Here is a 22,118-nt window from a genome sequence, read left to right as displayed (position 1 = left end):
ACGGGTTAAACTGCTTTTGAGGGAGGCCTGCCTGACCCCTTGGCTGCATCATAAAACTTTACGTAAGGCTACAGACAAGAGCAGATAATCCAGATCCAGGAGTTAGAAGGGCACTTTACGGATACACACATACGCTCTTGTTACAGGGGAGCAAAGATTCATGTTCCTGGGCTTGGCTCTGTAAAAGACATGGAGAGTTCTCTGGATTAATGTTGCTTTCACAGCCTACAGGCATTCCATGTTCTTTCTGGCAGAAACAGGCCGGCGTGAATAAATAGGCAAGCCAACAAATGCTAACGAGTTAGTTGGAGTGGGGTTATGGCTGCCCCATATATTCCGCACAGCACAAGGACTGTGATTCTCTTGCAACATGTCCATTGTATTGGTACATCAGTTCATCTTATGACGAAAGGAAAAGGCTGAGCTCTACAGTCTCATGTAGCTTTCAGAGTTGACTCCAAACGTTTACCAAGCTGCAGGAGCTGCAAACCAAGAACATGCAAGCGCCCGGGGCACCAGGCCTCCCTTTTCCAGCCTGGTCTCAAGATCCAACCTGCTACCAATGCAAGGCAGAAAATTCTGTGCATAGATTTGATGTCCTCTAGACTTGAGTTATGATTTCTCCGTTTTCTGGCACATAGACCTGCACAGGGGTTCCTTCGGGAGAGCGTTTCAAGATATGAATACGAGGTCCCTGCAGGGGTCAAAAGAAAGTCTTTAGTGGAACGCCGCACTAGAACTCCTTTCCAGAAGCACCTCTGCTGCCCTTAGAGCATTTCTTCCATTAAGGAAATGCAAAAGGCAGTTACCGTGGCTGACGGCCACTTCCTACCTTTGTTGCTTCAGGAAAACATGACTTGTTACATTTTTCTCTGCCTATAAATTCAATTCCCATCCTGTCACCTAAGTAGCAGAATAGCCAAGTTGCCAGTGCCGGCTGTGGTTTTCCTTCCACTCAATACCACTAAATTGACTAGAGCCTCCTAAAGCAATTCCCCATAAGAAGTGGAGTCCCAGAAGACAAGCAAACATTTACAACTCACTATATTATATGCAGAGGTTGTAATAGCAAGGAGAAAGAAAGCAATCTTGGAGAAAGTCTGTAGAGTAAATTATATTAGGCTACATGGCCCAGTGGGTGAAGTACAAAGCAGCTTCTGGGTAGTGTACTGGCATTCACAGCTACACAACAAACAAAAACCACTGAAAAGCTACTGGCTAGTATCCAAGATACTTCACAACTGAGCTGATGCCTCCAGGTTTTCTACCCTCAACTTGTGTGCATACCCAAAGGTCCAGCACCTCTGAAGCTAGAATTTCAGCCCATACTAATTCCAGAACTGCAACTGTATTAATGTGTTTTAGCAAAAGCTACAGAGAGTCTTGTGGCACTGCAAAGACCTAACACGTCATAACCTCATGTTGACTACTGTCCACTTCATTCAATGCTCCTCTGTGTTTAGGTAACAGCATCCCCTTTTCACTGTTTTTCTCCGTGTGGAGCAGATCCCATGCATTTGAAGCAACTGTTCAAAGAAGGTCTGCAGCCAGAAAATTCTTGTAGCTCAATTATCAAGCCACCTAAGAAAACATGTGTCCCTCAGCTTGAGGAACTGGATTCTGATCATCACCATGGATTTCTCTGATATGCCCTTGTTGGATGGCTTCTATGTTCGGCTGAAACATGGATTAGAGAGTGAAACAGATGCCATGCACCACTGAAGGGCCAGCCCCTTTTGCTCATGCTTCCTAGAGCTACCAGATGCTCCCAGATCAGAATTTCAGAGTGCTGCTTCATGATAGCAGTTACCTTGGCTAAGGGCCACTTCCTACCTTGGTTGCGTCAGGAAGACATGACTTGATGGCCACTGCTCTCAGTGGCTACTAGCCTTGCTGGCTGTGTGCTACCTCCTTGACTGGAAGTGGCCTGCCTGCATGCACCAGTTGCTGCGGAGCTTGAGCAGGGGGAGGTCTTGCACCCGTCCTGCTTGAGGGGCCCTGCGGGCAGCTGCTTTGCCACCCTGTGTACGGAGCGCTGGACTAGAAAGGCCTTCGGTCTGATCCAGCGTGGCTTTTCTTAAGTTCTTGGGTCAGAGCAGGAGAGCACTGAACTGAAAGGGAGGGATCTGAGGACAAGCTCTGGCTTGCACAGTGTGGGCCTCTGCCTTGTGCTGCAGGCAAGGGAGATGGCCAAGAAATAGAGAGCAGGGCTCCATTGTGCAACAGTTTCACACATCCAGCGGACGTAACACTGAGCCAAAAGGCGGATGCAGAATTCTCCCCACTGAGTGCATCTCCCAAGGAACCTGGGTAATAAAACACGGTACAAAGTTTCCAGAATGTAACGTCCTTGAACCAAGGGTGGCGGGAGCAATGGAAACACCTGCCACCTAACAACCTGTCCAGCAAACGTGTAACAAGGGCTTCAACAAGCTGCAGGGCCTTTAGACTTTGCTTAGACTAATAGGAAGGGACTCAGGAAAAATGGTAATATTTAATATGTATTAAATATCTGGATATAAGACATGGATAATTGCCCTCTTCACCACATCAGGAAAGCCATATAAATGCTGATCTACAAATCTTCTACACGGGTATAATTAGAAATACCCAAATAGTTCTCAAAGCAGAGTGGAGGGGGATTTTAAGTAAATGGCTGATAGGAAAACACACCGACACTTTCATCCAGGGGTGCCATGCCTCATTCAGTCCAAGGTCTGAATTCCATTTCAGAGGGGCTTTCAGGAGCTTCACCCCAGTAGAGGGGCAGCAGGTGTCAGGGGCAAAAGGGGCAGGGATAAAATACAATCCCCCCCATTTTATTTAATCTTAGTGCCTGGAGAGGTATTTCAGCTTTTTAGAACGGGAATGGACGGATCCTGCACAATAGCTGGAAAACTACCAACTGGCAGAGCCCCCTGTGGAACCCAGAGGGTTAGATTTAGAAAGGCCAGATTTTGGTCCTGCCCCTGAGGGTCTGCATCCCTGCTATAAGCCCAAAAGGCCTTTTAAGGGATCCCTTCGTGCTTTTGTTCCCAGTAAAATGTTCACCCCTAAAGGCTAATATACTTGACTACTCTATGTAGCGTTCGCTTGCTTTCTGTACTGGGGGCAGCTGGCTTATCGCAGGTGCTCTGGGGCAATGCAGAGTCAGTGATGGTGACGTGGCTTCCTGCTCCCAAGCACCGTGCCCCGTGTCGTTACCTGCACGTGCTGCCCCATGGAACACGCCGAGCGCAGCTCCCTGCCAGGGCAACTGCGCATGCGGAAAGCCCCTTGCCGGTCCAGGGAATGTGGCCTTGCACCGCGCAGACGGGTCCGTTCGTGCCACGATTTGAGCTCTTCTGTCACCACGGACTTGGACAACACCCGGGGGCCCACCAGGGGACAGTCCTTCAGGGAGGGTGTGCGCATCACCCGGCTGTGGGAGACAACTGGCCTGTGGAACCTGACCGGCACCAGCTCTTCCCTGTAGGCAAAGTGAACAGCGCTGCTGGAGAGAAAGGTCGGCCGGCTGTGGCTGTCAGGCACATACTCCATGGCATAGAAGAAGCCCGAGGGACACTCTAGCGTCTGAGGGCGCTGGCAATGGTACTCTGCTTCATGCCCCTTGCAGAGATGGCTCTGAGTCTCCTCCGTGGGCACGGAGGGAGCCGGCTTCAGGAAGGAGATATCAGGGCTGCTGCTCCCTGCAGATGTAGTATAGGAGATGCTGGAGACGTCAGAATTGCTGTCTTCCGAAGCAGAGTGAAAGGTGGGCTTGACCACTGGGTTGGACGTGGGTGCAGAGAAGCAGTACTCTGGGACGGTGACAGTGTAGTAGGTGGGCCGTCGCCTCGGCAACGCGCTTCTTCCACGTGACTCCAAACCTTCCCGGGATGAGCACACCCTGGGGGCCCAAAAAAATCTAAGCAAGGCTCAAAAGTGCTAGCGGTTTTCATTTTTATGCAAGACAGCAGAAAGCACTGATGTCCCCAGAACACACCATTGTCCCCATACAACTGTGATAAATAATAAATATCTAGTTAAAGGGGGAGAAAGTAGATCTCCAGATGTGGTAGACTTCAACTTCCAAAACCACCCACCAACATCAAGAGACCTGTTTTCTGAGCATTGTCAGCTTAAGAGAAGCAGCTAAGAGGAACACCAAGCCTGGCTCATTAATTTTAGACCTTCTAGTGAATTCAATGCCGCCAACTTCTCTTGCTACTTTGGCATGGCTAGTACCTCAATTTGGTGCCCAATCTGTAAGAGGTGCATTTAAAAGGAATGTTATATATTTGGTTTTGGTTGAAACCAAGTCTTTTCCTTCTGGACACTTATCACACAGCATCTGCTTGGAGAGAACAAGCCAATTCCCTCTCAAGCAACATCTAGTAAGCCACATAAACAGAAGCAGAACAGTATTTAATCATGGGTATATAACTGGCAACTGCATCTGTAAACCTGGGGGAAATAAATAAAAGTTTCAAATGTGGAGCTGGAAGTAGATTAAAATGGTGCAGCTTTCTTCAATCTGGCATCCTCCAGATGTGTTGCACGGGAACTCCCATAATCCCCCCACTGGCTGTGCTGGGAGTAGTTTGTTCAACACATCTGGAAGACATCAGCTTGGAGAAAACTGGAATGCCATCACTGATAAGTTGCAAGTGAACTAAGGAGCAAGCCAGTGTTTTCTCCTATTAAGCAGTACTCTGATCCAGATGTTTCTTCAGTTAGTAGCACCAGTAACAGTAGCCCGTATTCCTCTAGCGCCCTGCCACTAGTCTGTCTCCATTTAATAAAACGGACTAGTGCAACTTGTGACCAGCCAGGCCAAACACAATCCAGCAGCTGCGTATGGAAGCCCACCATAGACAGCTTAACAAACCATTACTCTGCATAGCTGAGGTTGTAAAAACAGAGGCAAGAATATACCATGAAGCCGTCAGGAACAAGTCATACCACATGGCTGATGAGGGTTGCATATGGCGCTTTCCTCCTATTTTCTCATCTTTCATGTTTCTCCCATCTCCACACTTCCCCTCATTATACAAGCCATACTCTGACCTCCATAACAGTATAGTTCACAAGTATAGTTTGTGAGCCACCCCAAGGCTTTGTTGCGATGGGGGTGGCACAGAAATGTTTTAAATAAATAAATAAATAATAAGTAAGTAAGTAACAAGAACTCAGGAAGAGAACTCATGGCCTGTTGTTATGCTGAGAACTCTGGGTTAGTCATGGTTAACAACCCATCATTAAACCCATGAATCAACAGCAACCCAAACTCAAGCCATGCTCCATCTATGCACTGGATTGCTACTATGTGCAACCCAGCTCTGGGCGTTCCATATCTTTCATATGGGAAAATGTGCACAACAAGAGACATTTTGTACTCAGGGTTTTGCCTTTCTTGTCTATCAATCATATTTCATGGTTGCTTCTATTCTGCAGTTCTCCCACCACAGTCAAATTTCTGCACTGCTGACCAAATACTTGAAAAAGAAAATTATGCAATTATGTGTATGTTTGATTATTTTGTTCTTTTAGGCTGTTACAAATTTTTATTGTGTTTTACCTCTTCTGTAGCTTATAACAGTTCCCCATGCATTTTACTCTCCCTTTCAAAGCTACCTTCACAGTCTTGAAGACTAGAACCATTTTTTTCTGGTATCCTATGGGGTGATAATTATTGATACTTGTTCTGCTACTGCAAACATCCTGAGCTTTTCCCCCACTATACAGTAAGACTAATATAAGACAAATTAAAGTACATATTAAATACATCAATCAATAAGACATCTCTCAGTCACTTAAATAAGGCACGTACATTTTCATGTTCACTTGTATATGCATGTTTCTTGGGCAAAATCCAAAGCTACCAAAACATTGTCCTCTTCCTCTTCCTCTCTTTTATGTGAATATTATGTTTCCATGTTCATATTTCACGAATACAACATTTTTATATAGGGCACAAAATCCAGCATCTTGAGATATGTTTTTTTTAAGTGTCATCTTAATTTTGCAGATGGATTTGTTAGTTAACAACATAAGGAACTGATAGCTTAAATTTTGGCTGCAGCATGTATACTGTATGCAACAAAGTGCGGGGAGGAAATAGCTTTTAGGGAAGAGTGGCTGGAGTTTTTGCTATTATGGCAACTTACTATATCATAGTTATATTTGAACTGCAGAGGGGAAGGCAAAGAAAAAATAAATTTATTTAAAAATGGACAACCTTTTTTGTACATGAAAAGCAATACATACAAACATTCAGTTTTGTTTTCAATGATTTGTTCTAGAGTATAATGCTTGATTTAGGGCTGTTATACATGCCTAGATGGGCACAGGAGAATTCGGAACACTGGGCTTTTTGCCCTATTTAACATTTTGCAGTTGTGAAATGTGAACATGGAAGCACGATATGCTCACATTCCTGGTGTAGGAAGTATACACCAATTTTTTTTCCTACTGGTGTGCCAAAATCCAAAGTCAGAACGAAATGAGAAGGCTGCTCGCGTGACTACATTTCCCTAAGCCTGTTCAGTACCTTACGAGCTGCGATTCTCCTCGCCTTCCCAGGAACTCTGGGGTGGGTGGAGCGCTAGAGCCAGACTGTCTCCTGAGTTCCAGCTTCCTGGTAGGAACAAAATGGCACAGCGGAGGCTCGACCAAGCCCTGAGCAGGGGGGCTGGGGGCAGGCTGGGACAACACGCCTGGACCGCTGCAATAAAACACAGTGGAAATGACAAGCTGGAAACAACCCGCTCCATTGGTTTTCCACCTGCTAGCAATTTTCCCTGAATGAAAACATAGCTGGTTAGAGGACATGCAATCCCCCACATCAACCCTAAGAGACAAAAGGGAAGAAAAGGGAAAGACTGTAGGGCTCAGGCAAACAAGACAGTTCAGGGGTCCTGAAAGGGTATTTTTCACATGTGGCATAAAACTGCTTCCTGCATTTATGCATTCTGTAATGCAGTTGTGAGGCCTACATCAGCTGGAATGCATGTTGTATTTTATTTTGTCTAGAATATTTATATCCTAGAAGTCTGTCATTGTTTAATCTCTTCTGTATATTCTTTCCACCTTCTACTTATTTCCTTCTAGTCAGAAAGTGTGTCCCTCTGTTTGTCTTTTAGCATCCCTAATAATTTTAATTTCCCTTGATTTCTTGGATCTTCTGGAAGAGGTAGCTTGTTTTCCCTCTTTTGTTGTTCTCTTCTCTTTTTTTTTTTTTTTTTTTGCACGGCCATTGCCATAATTCATTTTGTCCTTACACAGCGGTACCTGAGACGTTGCATCCAGGATGCTGAACTTCTAGCTGTCACCATTTGCTTTTGCTTCTTACCAGTCCTTAGCAATTGTAAGCGTGTCTTCTATCATTCATATAGGTCTTTTCTTTCTTTTTGCTAAAGGAATTGTCTTTTTGCAACTGTCTCTGGTTTCAGTCCACAGTTCCTCTGGTTGATAGACAGCTAAGGTCAGTAATACAAATCTGTGCTTTAGGTGTCCTTTACATTCTTTAGGAATGTTTTTAAGTTGCATTTTGGCACTATACATAATTTTAGCAGTAAAAATATAACTTCCCAGTCTTCTGCTACCAGTTATGTAGCCTATTTGATTTCTATATTGGTCCTGTATTACAAATCAAAACTATTCCAAACTAATAATTGCTTTATTCATTAACAAGTTGCCTGATTAATTTTTCCTGTAGGCAAGGCCTTCGGCACAAGAAAATCCTGCAAAGAATGATATCCTTGGACACAAAAGCTAAATTTTTATCCCTGGGATAAATCAGTAAAAATACTCAGTATATGTATAACACTTTCCCTAAATGTTTAAAGCCAGGGACACACTTTAGCTCAATAAACCTCATAACATACCCATAAGGTGCAGATGGGGTAGGGGCTAATTAAAAGAATTTGTGCATAAATTGAAATCTGAGCTGGTGATTTTAAGGGCACAATCCTATGCAAATTTAGGCAGGAAAAATGCTGGGAATGCTGGGAGTTGCAGCATTCTTCTTCTGCCTAAAGATGCACAGGCTTGCATGCAAAGCCAAGCTGAACCTCACTGTCAAGAGCTCCAACACGGCACACATGCAGGCTGCAGTTTACGCAAACTGACATCACCCAGGCTGGTCTCTGGGATCGGACAGAAATACTCTAAGACGAACGCAAGGGTGGATGGGCCTAGCAAATAGTCTCGACCTTGGCATGCTGCTGGTATCAAAGGACTTCTTCGGCTTCTCGTAGGGTTTATCCAGGCTGGTCTCCTTCCAAGGGCTGTTCTGGATGGGGGAACCCTCCAGGATGCTGGCTTGGCCATGGTTCTGTCCTTCCAGCAGGGCAGGGTGTGGAGGCTGGACGGAAGAGCTCTGCTGGGGCTGCAGGTGAGCTGAAGCAGTGAGCTGCGATGGAGGATGCGGGCCCAGGGCCTGGGGTTCTTCAAAGAAAGGAGAGAATTACAGCTCGCCAACGCGAGCACCTGGGTGCTGTTTTAATTCACGGTTCCATTCAAAACCTACCCGATCACTTCCTGAACCTGGGCTCTCTAACCATTTCTCAATTAAATCAAAGCAGGATGTTGAAATCCCCCAAATCAGGCAACTCTGTACATGAACCTCATCCTAAAAGTTTGGTTAATCTAGATTTAGATAAGATCAGTTAACTAACTCCCTTCGAGCTTGCCTGGATGCTGTGGCCAAATGCTTAATCATGCAGCAACGAGAATCAGGACCAAACTTGACAGGTCCCGGGTGAATTATTTAGATAAAACCCTGCCTCGGGCTGGACTGGGAATGGTGGCCAAATCTGTATGAATTAAAGCCAAGCTTGAGAAGACAGTGGAGAGCTGTGATCAGATAGTTCATATCTTTAAGCATTATGATTATTATTATTTAATTTATTGTTGTAAGCCGCCCCGAGGCTTCGGCGAATGGGGCGGCATAAAAATGTTTTAATAAATAATAAATAAATAAATATTTAAAACCCTGAATTAAAATATCCAGATTGCATTGGGACTGGAGGACTGCAATTAACAGTCCAGCCCTCTCTCCACGAATTCCTGCTCCCCAAGGCACTATTTGGCCCTTGGGAAACATATATGGGCACAAAGTTCATTTGGAATCAGGAAACAGAGAACTGGATTATATTCTAGGGTCAAGGAATCTGCCATCGATTTTGTGGTGTCACAAAAGGTGTTTACAGGAGGCTGGTCTACAGGAGCACAAATATTTAACCTGGAAGGTTGTTACAGAGCATGATGAATTTCAAGGCCGTCCAGTGGAGTCTGGTGGCTCCAAAGTCTGTAGGGTGGTGTAGCCACTCCAAGTGGTCTGAACTTCAAGGTCAGAACTCTCTCTCCAATCCAGGTTCATCACCACGAATAGCTCCTTTAAGAGTCAGACTAATGCCTGGAGTGGATACACTGCCCAGCAACCCTGGAGCCAACAGCTTCCATGGAGGCCATCACAACATGCAAAAGAAGCCCATGCTTCAGGGTGGCTGAAACCCACAGCCCTGAGATGCCTGTGTCTCTTTCTTTCTTTCTTTACTGCCCAATAGCCGAGGCTCTCCGGGCAGCTCGCAACAGCTTGAGATTATCCCCATGCCGGTGTGCAAGCGATGGAGAGGCACAAGAGAAGGTCCCAGCAGGCCTTGTCTAGCTCACCTTGCTCTACCAGAGCAGCATCTGACGGGGAACTCTCCTCCGAGACACAGAACCCTGTGGGAGAAGCAAGCACAGACACTGACAGATCAGCACTGTGTTGAATGCTGCAGGTCAGGATTGCCGATCCCCCATGCCCCCTCCCCTTTCCTGTTTCCTGGCCGAAATCCCCTCTCCCAGTCAAGCTCCATTCCACGGCCCCCAAGCATACTCAGTCCTCATTGGGCTGATTTTCGGGTGAAAGGGATTCCCCCACTCAAAGCTTTTGTGTGCTTCCGCCTGCCTCTTTGTTGGAATGGCTGCATAAGCAAAGGCACTCATAGTTTAAACACCAGAAACAGAATGCCTGGGGTCAGCCATTGCAGACCCCCATTTAACGTACACACTGTCAAGCTCATCAGAACCTTCTGACAGTCCCTAGAAATATGCCAACTCAGCAACCCAGATGGGAAAGCTTCTCACCCTCCACTTTGCACTGAGCTAATTCCCAGAACCTCAGACCACATCATTCAAGGCACTGTATCCATGTACACATACTTACAGTCCTCAAAGAAATATTCCCTGATGCAGAGAATTAGTAGTAATTTGAGGGATTTGGATCTGCATTCAAGGCAGTTGCTTCCCAGACTGCCAAAATACTCAATTATGGATTCAGATTTAAAAATGCCTTTCACTCTTCACATGGATGATCCATTTTGGTTATGATCCAATGCAGAATTAAGCACTCTTAGGCCAATTAATTCCAAAGCGCTTAAGCATTCTTAGCTCTCTGCTGGAATGTGGCTGGTAGCTACTGCATGTATTGTACCACCTGTGGAGGGGAGCTGGCTAGGGTAACCTCCTTCAGTGGAGGAGACCTCCTGTCCAGCCTGCATGGATCTCAAGCCTCTCGTCACTGGCAAAAGGGCCACCGCTTAGAGGCAGAGTACTAGGCCCTGGACACTGCTGCCGGTCATAGATACCAGCACTGAGCTACATGTCTCATGCTCTGACCTGGGGAGCCAGCGCACAATCATTGTGCATGGGGGAGAGAGGGCCCCACCTGCCATTGTTTAATCAGCAGCCCACAAATGCCTGCTTTGTGGGTTGCTAAGCTGTTAACTGTGGCTTGTTGGCTGGATTCACAGCTACCCCTAACATTTGGGTTCAGATGACAAACTCAGCGAGTGTGAAGAAGTGGTGAAGGAGCTGCTGGTGAGATGTTCCGTAAAAACAAAAGTGGTGGGCCCACAGGAAGCCACTTTTTCTCGCTCACTCCCTCTCACTCCCCACCTATTCAATCTGTGACAACCCAGTAGCTGTTCAACCCAGGAAGTGCCGTGATAAAGCCACTTCCCACATTCCAGGAACTTCTCATGGACAAATTGCATGAATGTTTTTTGCATTCTTGTGCAAAAAGCACTGACCCATCAATCTACATCAGAGGATATACCCACAACACAATATACTTTTAGTCAAGAAATACCTAAAGCCAGATACATGAAACAGCTATCTGATAAGGAGAGGAACTGAGCCCACGAACACAATCCTAATTGCAAGTTAAGTCACACTGTACTCAGTGGAACGTACTCCATAAGGCTGCAGCCTGCCTTTATAAAAGCAAGTGATTTGGACTGAGAAAGGATCCAGAACAACCTACCAAAGCCTCCCCAAGAGGGTTAATTTGATGCTACAAGTCTTTGCGTCATTCACTGCAGGTTTCTACATGCTTCCTCCTCCAGCTGACTCTCCCAGTTCTTTCTTGTAGTGTTTGGCAACTGCTTACTCAGAATTGTAGGTCATAGATTACAGAGGCAGGAAAAAGCCATAAAAGGCCAGCTTCCTGCCTTGCATTGGGATAAACTCCAACTAAACTACGCCTGTCAAAAGTTTGCCTGACCTACTTCTTATGATTTTCAGGGATGGGTACTTAATCCCATTTCCTGACAATTCTTATAGTTACACAAACCACTTCCTGATAATAATGAAGAGTTCTGTGGAATCTTACAAAGACTTATGCATTTATTATGGCATATGCTTTCACACACCATTAAAATGCATTAATACTTAAGACGCCATAAGAATCTTGGTTCTTTTTGCTGAGGCAGAATAATTCAGCGACCCCCTTTGGAAACACTTCCTGAGATATAATACTTCCATTTACAGTTCTTTTAATTTTGTCCTATTCTACCAGGGTCAGATAGAACAATCTCATCATTCTACCCTTTGCATATTTTATTATCAGTACCACCTCTCTTTCTTTCACTCATTCTCTAGGTTCGAAAAACCTGGTAACTTACACTGGAAGTTGAATGTGAGTTGAGTATGGGTTGTCTTTGAGCTGTGAACTCTTGTTGAAACATGGTTCATTGTCTTACCTTAACCCTGAAATAACAAGCCATGGGAAGCAACCCTCAGTTCGCAACCCCTCCAATCTCTGCATAGATCATTTGTGGTTAACAAGCCATGGCTTATTAGAACTGCCTTCAGACTACACAACAAGCCACGTTTCAGCAACAGCTCATTGTTTAATAGCAACTCACATTCAACCCTTGTGTGCAGGTTGCCGTGTTGTTTGGCCCCTCCTGCCACCCACCACTCCTCAAGCCTTCTCCTAGGTGACATGAATGTACTTTCTTGTACCATCCTTTGAAATTGCACCATTTTTATGAGATTTTTCACAGCCATTCAGTCATTGGATAGAGGCAGCTCACCTTCTAAAGCAGGAGCACTGGCCCTTAGCTGTGAGGAATGCTTGGCTGCCAGGCGGTACTCATGGAGGGCTTGCTGCAACTCCTTCAGCTTCTTTTCCTCCTTCAGCACAGCACTTTTCCGGTGCTTGCGGACCTGCTTGGTGAGATTCTCTTCCCGGGAGAGACACCGCGCGGCTTCGGCAAACTGCAGCTGGAGGGCCAGTTCTCTCTCCAGCGTGCTCAGGGGATCCTGTGGCGGAGAAGACACACATTGCCGGGAACTGCAGTTTCCCAGTGACCCTCAGCAAGGATGCACTGCAGCCCAATAGCGGAAATAGAGCGTGTGAGGTCCACATGGACAGAATCCCTGTCCGAGAGGGCTTAGCTCAGTGGGAGAGCACTGGCTTTGCATGCAGAAGGTCTCAAGTTCAATCCTCAGCTTCCCCAAGTAGGGCTGGAAAAACTGCCCGAAACCTGGACAGCTGCTGCCAGTCAGTGTTGACAGTACTGGGCTAGATGAGCCAAGGGTCGGGATCAATACAAGGCAGCTTCACAGAATCCGAAGTCACTAGTCCAGTGTGTGTAGTGGGTATCGTGCTGGGCTTGTGCTCAGGAGATTCAAATTCTAGTCCTCATCCAGCTATAAAACTCACGGGCAGATCTTGGGCCAGTTGCTGATGCTCAGCCTAACCTGCCTCACAGTGATTCTGAGGATAACATGCCGAGGAGGGGTGCTGCCTAAACCGCCCTGGGCTCCTTGCAAGAGGAAAAAAAGGCAAGGTATAAATGTAAGAAAATTAAATAAAGCCATGAGGAAGACAGAGCACTTCTTGGGAAGGGGTGTGCTTCCAAGTCCCCACCCTCGCCTCCCCTTCCTCCTCTCTACCCCATTCAGTGAAGGGCTATTTTTATGGCCATCTCAGTAGACCAAATCAGGTTACGGGAGTGGATGATCTCCTTTTCTTGATTATATTCTGAGTACATTCAAGTCCTGCATGCAACCATCATGAGCTGCTTACCCACATGTATGTCCACCAAACCATGTTTTGTAAAATGTGTGAAACAGGCATGGGTGCTTTGCTACATGTGCGAGAGCACAGCTTGTGTGTGGGGTGGGAGGGGAGTGTTCACTTTTCCCCCAAAATTTCAGGTTAGATGCTTCAGCATGGGGAATGGGGGAAAAGGCACACTGAGCCCACAAACAGAAGAAAGAAAAGCATCCCTTGGATACTGAGGCCTAGGGAGAAATATGGCCTTACTGATGCTCAAAGCTGCAAGATGGAAAAACGCAAGCCTGTGCTTTAGGGTTCCACCTCTCAAAGTTTTTTTTTTTTTTAAAGGAAGGCAAGTTAGTTCTAAAAACACACAAAAAGTTACTTGCATAAGAGGAGGGAAGCTCAGCTCCCTTGTCTTGCTCAGCATCAGCGATTTTACAGACAGCGTGTAATGAATATCTGCAGCATTCACACAACAGCACACAGGCAAGTTATATTCACATTGGATTTTCCAAAGGCTTGCAGTCTGAATGCTGGAAAAATGCTGTTCCCTGATCCACCCGGTTAGCTGTGGAAGGGATATTCGAATTCCCTTGCAATAATCTGCCAATTTGGAGAATGTCATCTGAATTCTGCCCACCTGCTGTGCAAGCACAGCACATATTTAGAGTGAAAAAAACCCTGCCAGCTGTGTGCCCCCTCCATTCTGCACTCGGAAAGACTGCAAAGAAACCTGGTAGCATGCATAACTTTGCTTCAATATGAGTATAGGAAGGAGAGCTATTTTATTCAATCCATGTTGAAAAGTAAGGTAAGTCTGAAAAAGCCCCCAGCTCTTTGCATGGTCCGGTGATACTGTAAATCTGTACAGTAGTAAACCTGACAGCCTCTGGAATCTGGTATGGTCATAAGTTTAGCATAATATATTTAAAGACCTCCAGTGTGAATCATATCTTGTGCCAAGGGGCTGCTAAAGAGAGCCAAATGTGCAATAGAGATGGGGAATGCGTGGCCCTCTGGATGTTGTCAGACTGCAGTTCCCATTATAATGTTCCCATTATCTCTTTCCAGGGGCTGTGCTCGCTATCCCCATCCCTGCTATTCAAAGTCAGATCCATTTGCCTTCTTCTTCCTATACAACGGAATGGTACTCAACGTGCTCTGAAACTCAAGGACTGAAAATCACCCAGGAGAACCCAAGAAGTTGCGATGGATGTATCTGGATGGCTTTAAAAAGGGACTGGGTGCCTTCATGAGGAAAAGGCCAAGAAGGGCTGATGGCGCTATACCACCTCCTCTATGCGAGGCAGCCTGCTTATGCACACAAATTCCTGGGGAACGTGAGCAGGAGGACCTTGTGCTTGTGCTCTGCTTGTGCTCTGCTTGTGGACTTACCACTAGCAACTGTTGGACCCCGTGCGATCGACCCTTGGTCTGATCATGCACAGCTCTTCTTGGATGCATGGGGAAAGCATGGTCAGCAAGCACTCTTTGTTAGGGGCTGGCAGGCAAGGTAATGGAGATAAAGCACCTTCTCCTTAATGAACTGCGCTCTTCCTGTCCTACCCACAGTTAAGATAATGAAAAAAACAGGAGGAAGGTGCAATTTCCACTCTTATAATGCATGCTTAGAAGTGGAGGGAGGAATTTTAACGCTGTTTAGGGGTTTGTGAGCCCTGAGCAAGGGGTAATAATTATTCTGGATTTGAGTAATTACAGTTAAAAGAGTGTGTTCTGCTCTCTGTGCCACAGAACCGTGTTTGCAGCTCCATTTCTAGCTGTCTCCTAAGCTCAGTGATCCGGAGGAAGACAAACAACAAGGGGTAGGACCTTTTCTGTTGAAACATTGTGCTATAAGGAAGCTTTCAGACAGACTATTCCAAGAATTACCAGTCAAAAGTCCTTGCTCAAGTATTCTGCCTTTCTCTCCTTACCAGATTATTTGTGGTACGGACAAAAAAATGCCCAGAAAAGGGTGACAAAGAGAAAACTACTCTATCTGGAACCCTCCCCCAATTCCATGATGCCACATAATTGAACTATAAAGGTTTCATCTGGAAGCATCCCAAAAGGGAGGCATGCACTGTTCCCAGTACAACAGGCTCCTAACGCTGGAGGAAGGTTGCAGAGAGGTAAGCAGCATGTCAGTGAGATGAAAGCTAAGGGAAAAAGCGTCCTGAGCGTGCATGTGAGAAAAGCAGCTACAGTCAGCAAAAGAGCAGCTCTACTCAGCACCCACACCCTGCGCCACCCATTGTGGGCACGGAGTGAAAGAATAAGCAGCACCACACCTCAGCTGCCTCCTAGTGAGATTATTATTAACACAGAGCACAGGCGAGGGAGGGAGTGAAGAAGCTGCACAACTGCAAGTCCCATGCTGCTGACGGAAACGAGGCCTTACTCGGTTTGCTTGCTTGCAGCCTGCAGCTGCCACATCCCTTTGATTCTCCTAAAGAAGAGCTGAACCTGAAAAGGCCCCCTTGCCCCTTAAGCCACCTTTGCGCTGACAACGGCTTTCTGACACCTTCAATGAAGTGAAGAATTCACTGGCAGTAAAATCTTAACATAGATCTTGCTTTTCTTTTCTGGACTGGCTCGTGTCAAAAGGGATCTGAACCAATTGTGACAAGGAGAAATAAAGCTTACTTGGATGAAGGAAGACTGCCTGCTAAGAATTATTGACTTAGGTGAAGAAATTGTGATAAGAGTTAAAGGTGGAACATGGCAAAGGTGCACTGACTCCCCCACTAGGGGGCAGTATGCCCCTCAGTCTCTGCATAAAGAAACCATACATTGCAGCTATAGGTTCTGAGTCATATAGCTTTGGCTATAACCTTTTTGTTTCAGAGGACACTAGAATTTCCCCTTTACTTTTAGAAAACACTTTTGGAGTAATCTGTTGGAAGTCAAATTTTTATAACAAGTCCAACAGAAAAAAAGCTCCAGAAGTTGGCACATTTGCATTGCAGCCTCTAACAGCCCATCACCAGCACCATCTAGTTTGTTGCGTTTATATTCCACTATTTCTTTTGCAAGGAGCCCTCCATCCACTCTCCATTTTATCCTCCAACAACCCAGTGAGGCATGTTAGGCTGAGGTCAGCGATTAGCCCAAAGTCACTCAAAGAGCTTCAGGGTTCGGGGGGTCTAGAGACGCAATCTCTAGCATCCCAGTCCAACACTCTTCTTGCTACACTGGACTGGCTCTGTGGCCGGAATTTTTCTTTCCATCCCATTGCAGAAAGGTCTGGGCCAGAAACAAGGGTTGTCGCCATAGCTGCTACTGCCTACCCCTGCGATGTGCAATGGAGATACTGTGTCCCTGCCTGGAGGCACAGCATGTGCGTATGCCCAGACACTTCTATGGAGGCTGCAAGCTTGCAAAGCACAGAGCAAGCTTCCACAGCTGCCAAAAGATCTCTGACACACTCTTTAGCTATGATGGGATCCAAGTATACCCAAGCATGTACAGGCCCTGGCTATTTTGGATGCCAGGAAGTACTTCCTGTCAGGTAGGACCCCAAGGGTACGGAATGGGCTTCCAGGGGAAGGTGTTCAAGGATAGGCTAGACATGCACATGGTAGGCATGTGGTGAGTGGAGCCGGCTAGAGCTGGGGGCGGGGTCAGACTAGATGGCCTGGGAGGCCCCTTCTGACTCTCTCTATTTCTATGCTTCTATTCTGATGTCAGACACATTGTGTCATGGGCATTATGGGGCACTGCATGGGCAGACCGAGCAGTATCCATGATATGGTGGAGGGTGAAGCATGCATGCACAAGAAGATTCAGGGTTTCAGCATGTTCATTTTACAGGCTTTGGGTGTTCTTGTGCATGCCTCTTGGTGAAGACCTACTGATCTCCTAAGCTGCAAAACAGCTTCAAGAGTGTAGAAGGGAAGATGTCCCGTCACACACTTTTCTCCTTTGAAGATCTTCAAAAGACACTGCAGACCTGCCCATTTCCACTGTGCCAGTCCTATCATTAGGCAGAATGAGGCAGCTGCCTTGGGCAACTGACTTCAGTTGTCATGAAAATTCAGGAACGGGTTAGTGAATCTAATGTATTATTGGGTGTGGGTGGAATTTCCAGGACTGCCTCAGGTTCCAAAATATCTTGGCTGACTTTGCTTCCCTGTCCCAGGCAAGTGATTCCCCCCATGGCTTGCATTTCCACTCTTCCAGAATTTCTCCTACAAAATTCCTCTTGCAAGCTCCTCTTGCACATTCTAAGACTGAGCAATGCCTACCCAGGGGTGCTCTGCATTGTGAAATCTTCCACAGAACTGGGCTGGGTCCTTTTGAGGAGGCCAGCTATGGCTAGCCAGCTGCTCTAGGAAGCACAGGCTCTAAAAATACCCGTGGAGGCATCGCTTTTCTGTGTGCAGGAAAAGGGGCAGCTCAGGCCCTTAGAAAGTTCCTTACGGCTCCTCTGGAGAGAATGGCTTTTTCATCCAATCTGAAAGCAGCGCCAATTCGACGGCGGACCTTGGGGGGCTTCTCTCCTAGCTTCAGAGGATACTCTGTGGGAAGCATTCCCGTCAGTTCCTGTCAAGGAAATGGAAAGAGGAGGTTCAACTTCCAGCACAGCGCTCCACAGACGCTGGGGCAGGGCCGGCCCCACCATGAGGGCAGAGTGCTGAGGTGCCTCAGGCTCGTCTCCAGCAGGGTGCGGTAAGGGACATCGGCTATTTGCCCGGCATCTTACCGCTTCGCGCAGACACAGCCTCCTCAGCTCCTGTACGCAGGCCTCCAGCCGCTCCTCCAGTGCCTTCTGCTGTTTCCTCATAGCTTGGGTCAGGTCCTTCATTGGAGACATGGGGCTGTCTGGTCCTGAAAGGGTGAGACAGACACAGAATGACTCCTCTGCTGGTTGCTGTGGGAGGGGAGGGAAGCAGCATCCACCTTTCGTGAGACAGACAGCGATGCCCCCTGGCTGCTTTCTGGAGCCAGCTGCAGGTCTCGCAAACGCATCTTAAAGGCCTGTGTCATTAACAGCGATCATAAAACTGGGGCGGAACTTCAAAGGCAAGGCTGTTTTGACAGCTCATCAGGTGGGCGATGGCATGTGTGCAGCACTAGAGACTGATTAGCTCCCACTTCACAGGCTGCAAGCAGCTCAAGGTCATTGCAGATCAGATAAAGAGGGGACCTGGTGGTGGCATTCCTGATGGTTTGGTTTATTAGAAAACTGAGCAAATAGCTTTGCTGCTCTGCCCATAGACCGGAAAAAACAGGCAGGCTTTGATCTGCATAAGCCTTAAGACACTATTTCGAGAAGGCTGCCGCGCTCCCTTAAGAGGCATCCATGTGGGGCTTCATCAGCTGCTGGCTACCTGCAAGGTCTGATCTCAACCCAGACTGCTTCATTGCCCAGAAAGATCTATGCACATATGTCAAAGTGCAGGGACAAGGCAGCAGTTCTGGATCCTATCTTGTACCTTTTCAGCGGTGCTTCAGGAGGAAATATCTCCAGTGTGCTGCTAAATTCTGAAACTGAGGATATTTCTTTTTCAGTTGTGCTCTAAGATATCCAAATCGGTACCAGGAATTGCAGAAGGAATCTGTCCACAAGAGGACGCTGAATGAGGCACTCCCTTCTGCAATCCTATATATACTTACCTGGGAGAAAGCCCTACTGAACTCTTACAACTCAGCTTAGGCATGCATCAGATTGCACTGCAATTCTTTTATTTCAGTGTAAACTTCCATTCAGCTCTTCTTTCCAAGCCAAGGAATCCTAAGCTACACGGCCCTTGCCTTTGAAATGCCTACTGTCCTGAGCAGGGGTCCTCAAACTTTTTCACCAGGGGGCCAGTTGAAAGGTGCTGGTGCTAGGCGTGGGCCAGAAAGGTGGTGCTGGTGGTGCTGGTGGTGCGTGCGGGCACGGCGCTGAGGCGGGAGGGCGCGCAGCGAGGGGAGGCGAGGTGCGCACACTGTGAGGCGGGGGCAGGCATGCGCCGTGAGGCGAGTGCGCAAGGCAGCGGCTTCCTCGCTTGGAGATCATTTTCTCTGAGCAAGCAAACTGCTGCCTCCCCGCGCACGGGGCAAGGTGGGCAGTGGCGCGTGTGCACACGGGTGCGCGGTGCATCCAAATGGGCATGGCGGGCCAGATCTGCCCCCCGGGCCGTAGTTTGAGGACCCATGGTCCTGAGAGCTCACTTCACCCATCTAGTGCACCAGTTTTTCAATGGTTTGGCACTTTCTGCTGTTGCTTTTAATCTAGGAGGAGAGCCAAGAAATAGTTCATTGGCATGGGAAGTAGGAAAATTGGAGCAATGGCACATTGGGATTCAGGGATCTTGAGATTTGCACACACACTGCAGAGGACAGTGGTGCAGCTTTAGTGGCACTTGCAACCCGGGTCTTCCAGCTCAGCTCTTGCTTACAGCGGCCACGCATGGCAATCAGATGCTCAGAGGCAGAGCACCTGCTTTGCATGCACAGGTCCCAGCTTCAATCCTGCCTGAAAAATCTCCTGCCAGAAACCCAGAAAAGCTGCTGCCCACCATCGCCTGCAGTGCTGAGCCAGTGGGCCTGATAAGGCAGTTTCCTAGCTCCTGACAAAGCAGCCTCTGGTGAAAAAAAGAATCAATGTGGTGTGACCCATTTCCTTGTCAACATGCACAAGTCGCTCGGAAGATGGAAGATGCCACCGGCAACACTTCCTTTCCTTCATGAGCAGGAATGTCATTGTCACTACACTGTCACTAGAAAGGTGAGGCTGCAGTATTTGCTTTTGCTGCAGGGTTGCAACCCAGAACTTTTAGGCATTTTTTTTAATGGAAAAGCAGTTTCTGAAGCTTATAACTAACTAAAGGAGTGCAAGGATTACTGTTCTTGTAGAAAGAATGTCAGCTATAATCAAGTCCTAGTTTTCCAGTAAGGGAATCTCCCAAGAAGCCACTTACTCAGGGCAACAGGGGGCTAATGACCACATCCTCCTGGATTTCCAGGCTACCTGTCTCAAGAGCTCTTTCTGGTGGGTGATCAGCTAATGGGTATGGTAGTGCAAAACCGCCAGGGATAACCTGTTGTTCTCCAGATGTCTTGGCCTACACATCCCATCGGCATTCACCAAGGTGCTATGCTGGCTAGGACTGATGGGGGCCGTAAGCTAACATGTAAGAACCTAAGATCAAAGTTCTGTCTTAGGAGCAGGTTTCCTCTCATCCATGTTCCCCAGCACAGCCATACTGGCTCTGCTACTGGGGGAAGCAAACAGCCATCAGGACCAGCAGCCACCTATAGCTTTCTTCTCAATTAACTTGTCCAACCTGCTTTTGAAGCCATCCAAATGGGTGGCCAACCGGGGAGCCATGAGTTGCCTACTCCTGGTTCAAAAGAGAAGCCTCCACCCAACCCAGTCCTCAAGGCCTGACCCCACAATTGAGGTCACTTGCTCCTGGCTACGTGCGCCTCATTCTGAAATCCCACTGAACCTTGCCAACATCTGAGGCTGCATCCGCAGCTGGGAGAAAACACGACTGAAGCAAGGCAAACGCTGGGCCAGCCATGACTAACACGGCCAGGGAAATCTTTTCACAGCTGTGCTTTCTCAAGCAGTCACAATGCTCGGGCAGCTGCGGTGGTGGAGCTATCAGCCTCCGCATGTGATCTCAGCCTGAGGCACCTCGCTGGCCTGCAGCAGGAAGGCGACCCGAAAGAACAGTCACGCTTGTTCAAGCAAATTGGCCCAGGAGCAAATCCGAGCGGGGATGCATTTCTTCAGGCCGGAATTTCCCCATGAGTCACTTACCTGACTGCACTATGATCCCACTGTCTGTGTCACTGGTCTCATCCTTACTTTTACTCTTCATGGCTAAGCTCTGGATGCTGGAGGGACACAGAAGAAGAAGATGGTCTGCGAACACGAGCGAGGCAATGAGTGGGGGGCCCTTCACACGAGGCGGGAAGGAAGATCGGCAAGGATTGCCACAGCAAGGGACGGCAAGCCTCGTGAGGCTCCCCGTGGCCATGCCCCCTTTTCCTGCCCCCACCCCCTTTTCCCAACCACCAATCATGTGTTGGTTTTCTAACTTTTGTGCCGATTTCTTCCTTTTCTAAAAGGTTGCGATCTCTCTCCTAAGGCTTATTTACTGGCAATAACAGCTTTCTTCCACCTTGCCCATCACTAGGATGGCTCCCGACAGCATCTCCTATACTGAATTTGGGCCTTGGGCTGAAAGGGGTTCCCCATCCCTGCTGTCGTAGTTCTCAGAACAGATACCTGGAACATTTAGGGAGGCCTCTGACCCTGGGGAGGCCCTCTGTGCATCGGTCTTCAGCAGACCTAAGCCGCACATTTCATATTGTCACTGACATGTCCATTCAGCAAAAACAAGAGGGTTTTTCCCATATGCAGTCCTGTTTGTGGGTCGACAGTTTCAGAAGTGGGTTTTGCTGCCTGTGGTTTTGCAACTCCTGATCCACACTGAGCCCGTTTTTCTGGGTGAGAGCAGTGGGATCCTGCCTCCAACATAAGAGGTGGGGGTGCTGCATTCAAGCGCTGCTTTCCTGTCCCTCCTTCTACCCCTCCCACTGCTCTGCTCCCCTTCCACAGTACCTTTCTGGGCATGCATGCTTGGGAGTGTGATTTATCTGCATGCACGGCTTTTCTAGGGAGAAAAAGTTGGCCAGGGATACAGTATTTTGGAATGCCTTACTTCAGAAATATGGGCCACACAGCTCTCTACCTCTGCTGACTTACTGCTTGGTTCCCAAGAAACATGGCTGCTGGAAAGAGGAGATCTGGCCAGGAGCTGAGGGTAGTCTGAGCAGCTCCCCCTCTCTCTGCCTT

General features: G+C 47.6%; 1 protein-coding gene across 1 annotated transcript; it reads right to left on the bottom strand.

Moving 5' to 3' along the window:
* Positions 1-601: 601 nt before the first annotated feature.
* On the bottom strand, positions 602-21,297 carry INAVA (innate immunity activator). Its single transcript, XM_044431772.1, has 9 exons — positions 21,078-21,297; positions 18,027-18,151; positions 17,744-17,866; positions 12,348-12,576; positions 9,658-9,711; positions 8,196-8,430; positions 6,533-6,706; positions 3,205-3,889; positions 602-694 (listed from the first exon to the last, which is right to left on the bottom strand). The coding sequence occupies exons 1-9, from the start codon at positions 21,295-21,297 to the stop codon at positions 602-604; spliced, it is 1,938 nt and encodes a 645-aa protein (XP_044287707.1).
* Positions 21,298-22,118: the final 821 nt, after the last annotated feature.

This window comes from Varanus komodoensis, unplaced genomic scaffold, assembly GCF_004798865.1.
Source record: "Varanus komodoensis strain SLA01 unplaced genomic scaffold, ASM479886v1 scaffold1, whole genome shotgun sequence".
Taxonomy (NCBI): domain Eukaryota; kingdom Metazoa; phylum Chordata; class Lepidosauria; order Squamata; family Varanidae; genus Varanus; species Varanus komodoensis.
This window is presented reverse-complemented; position numbering and strand designations above follow the sequence as displayed.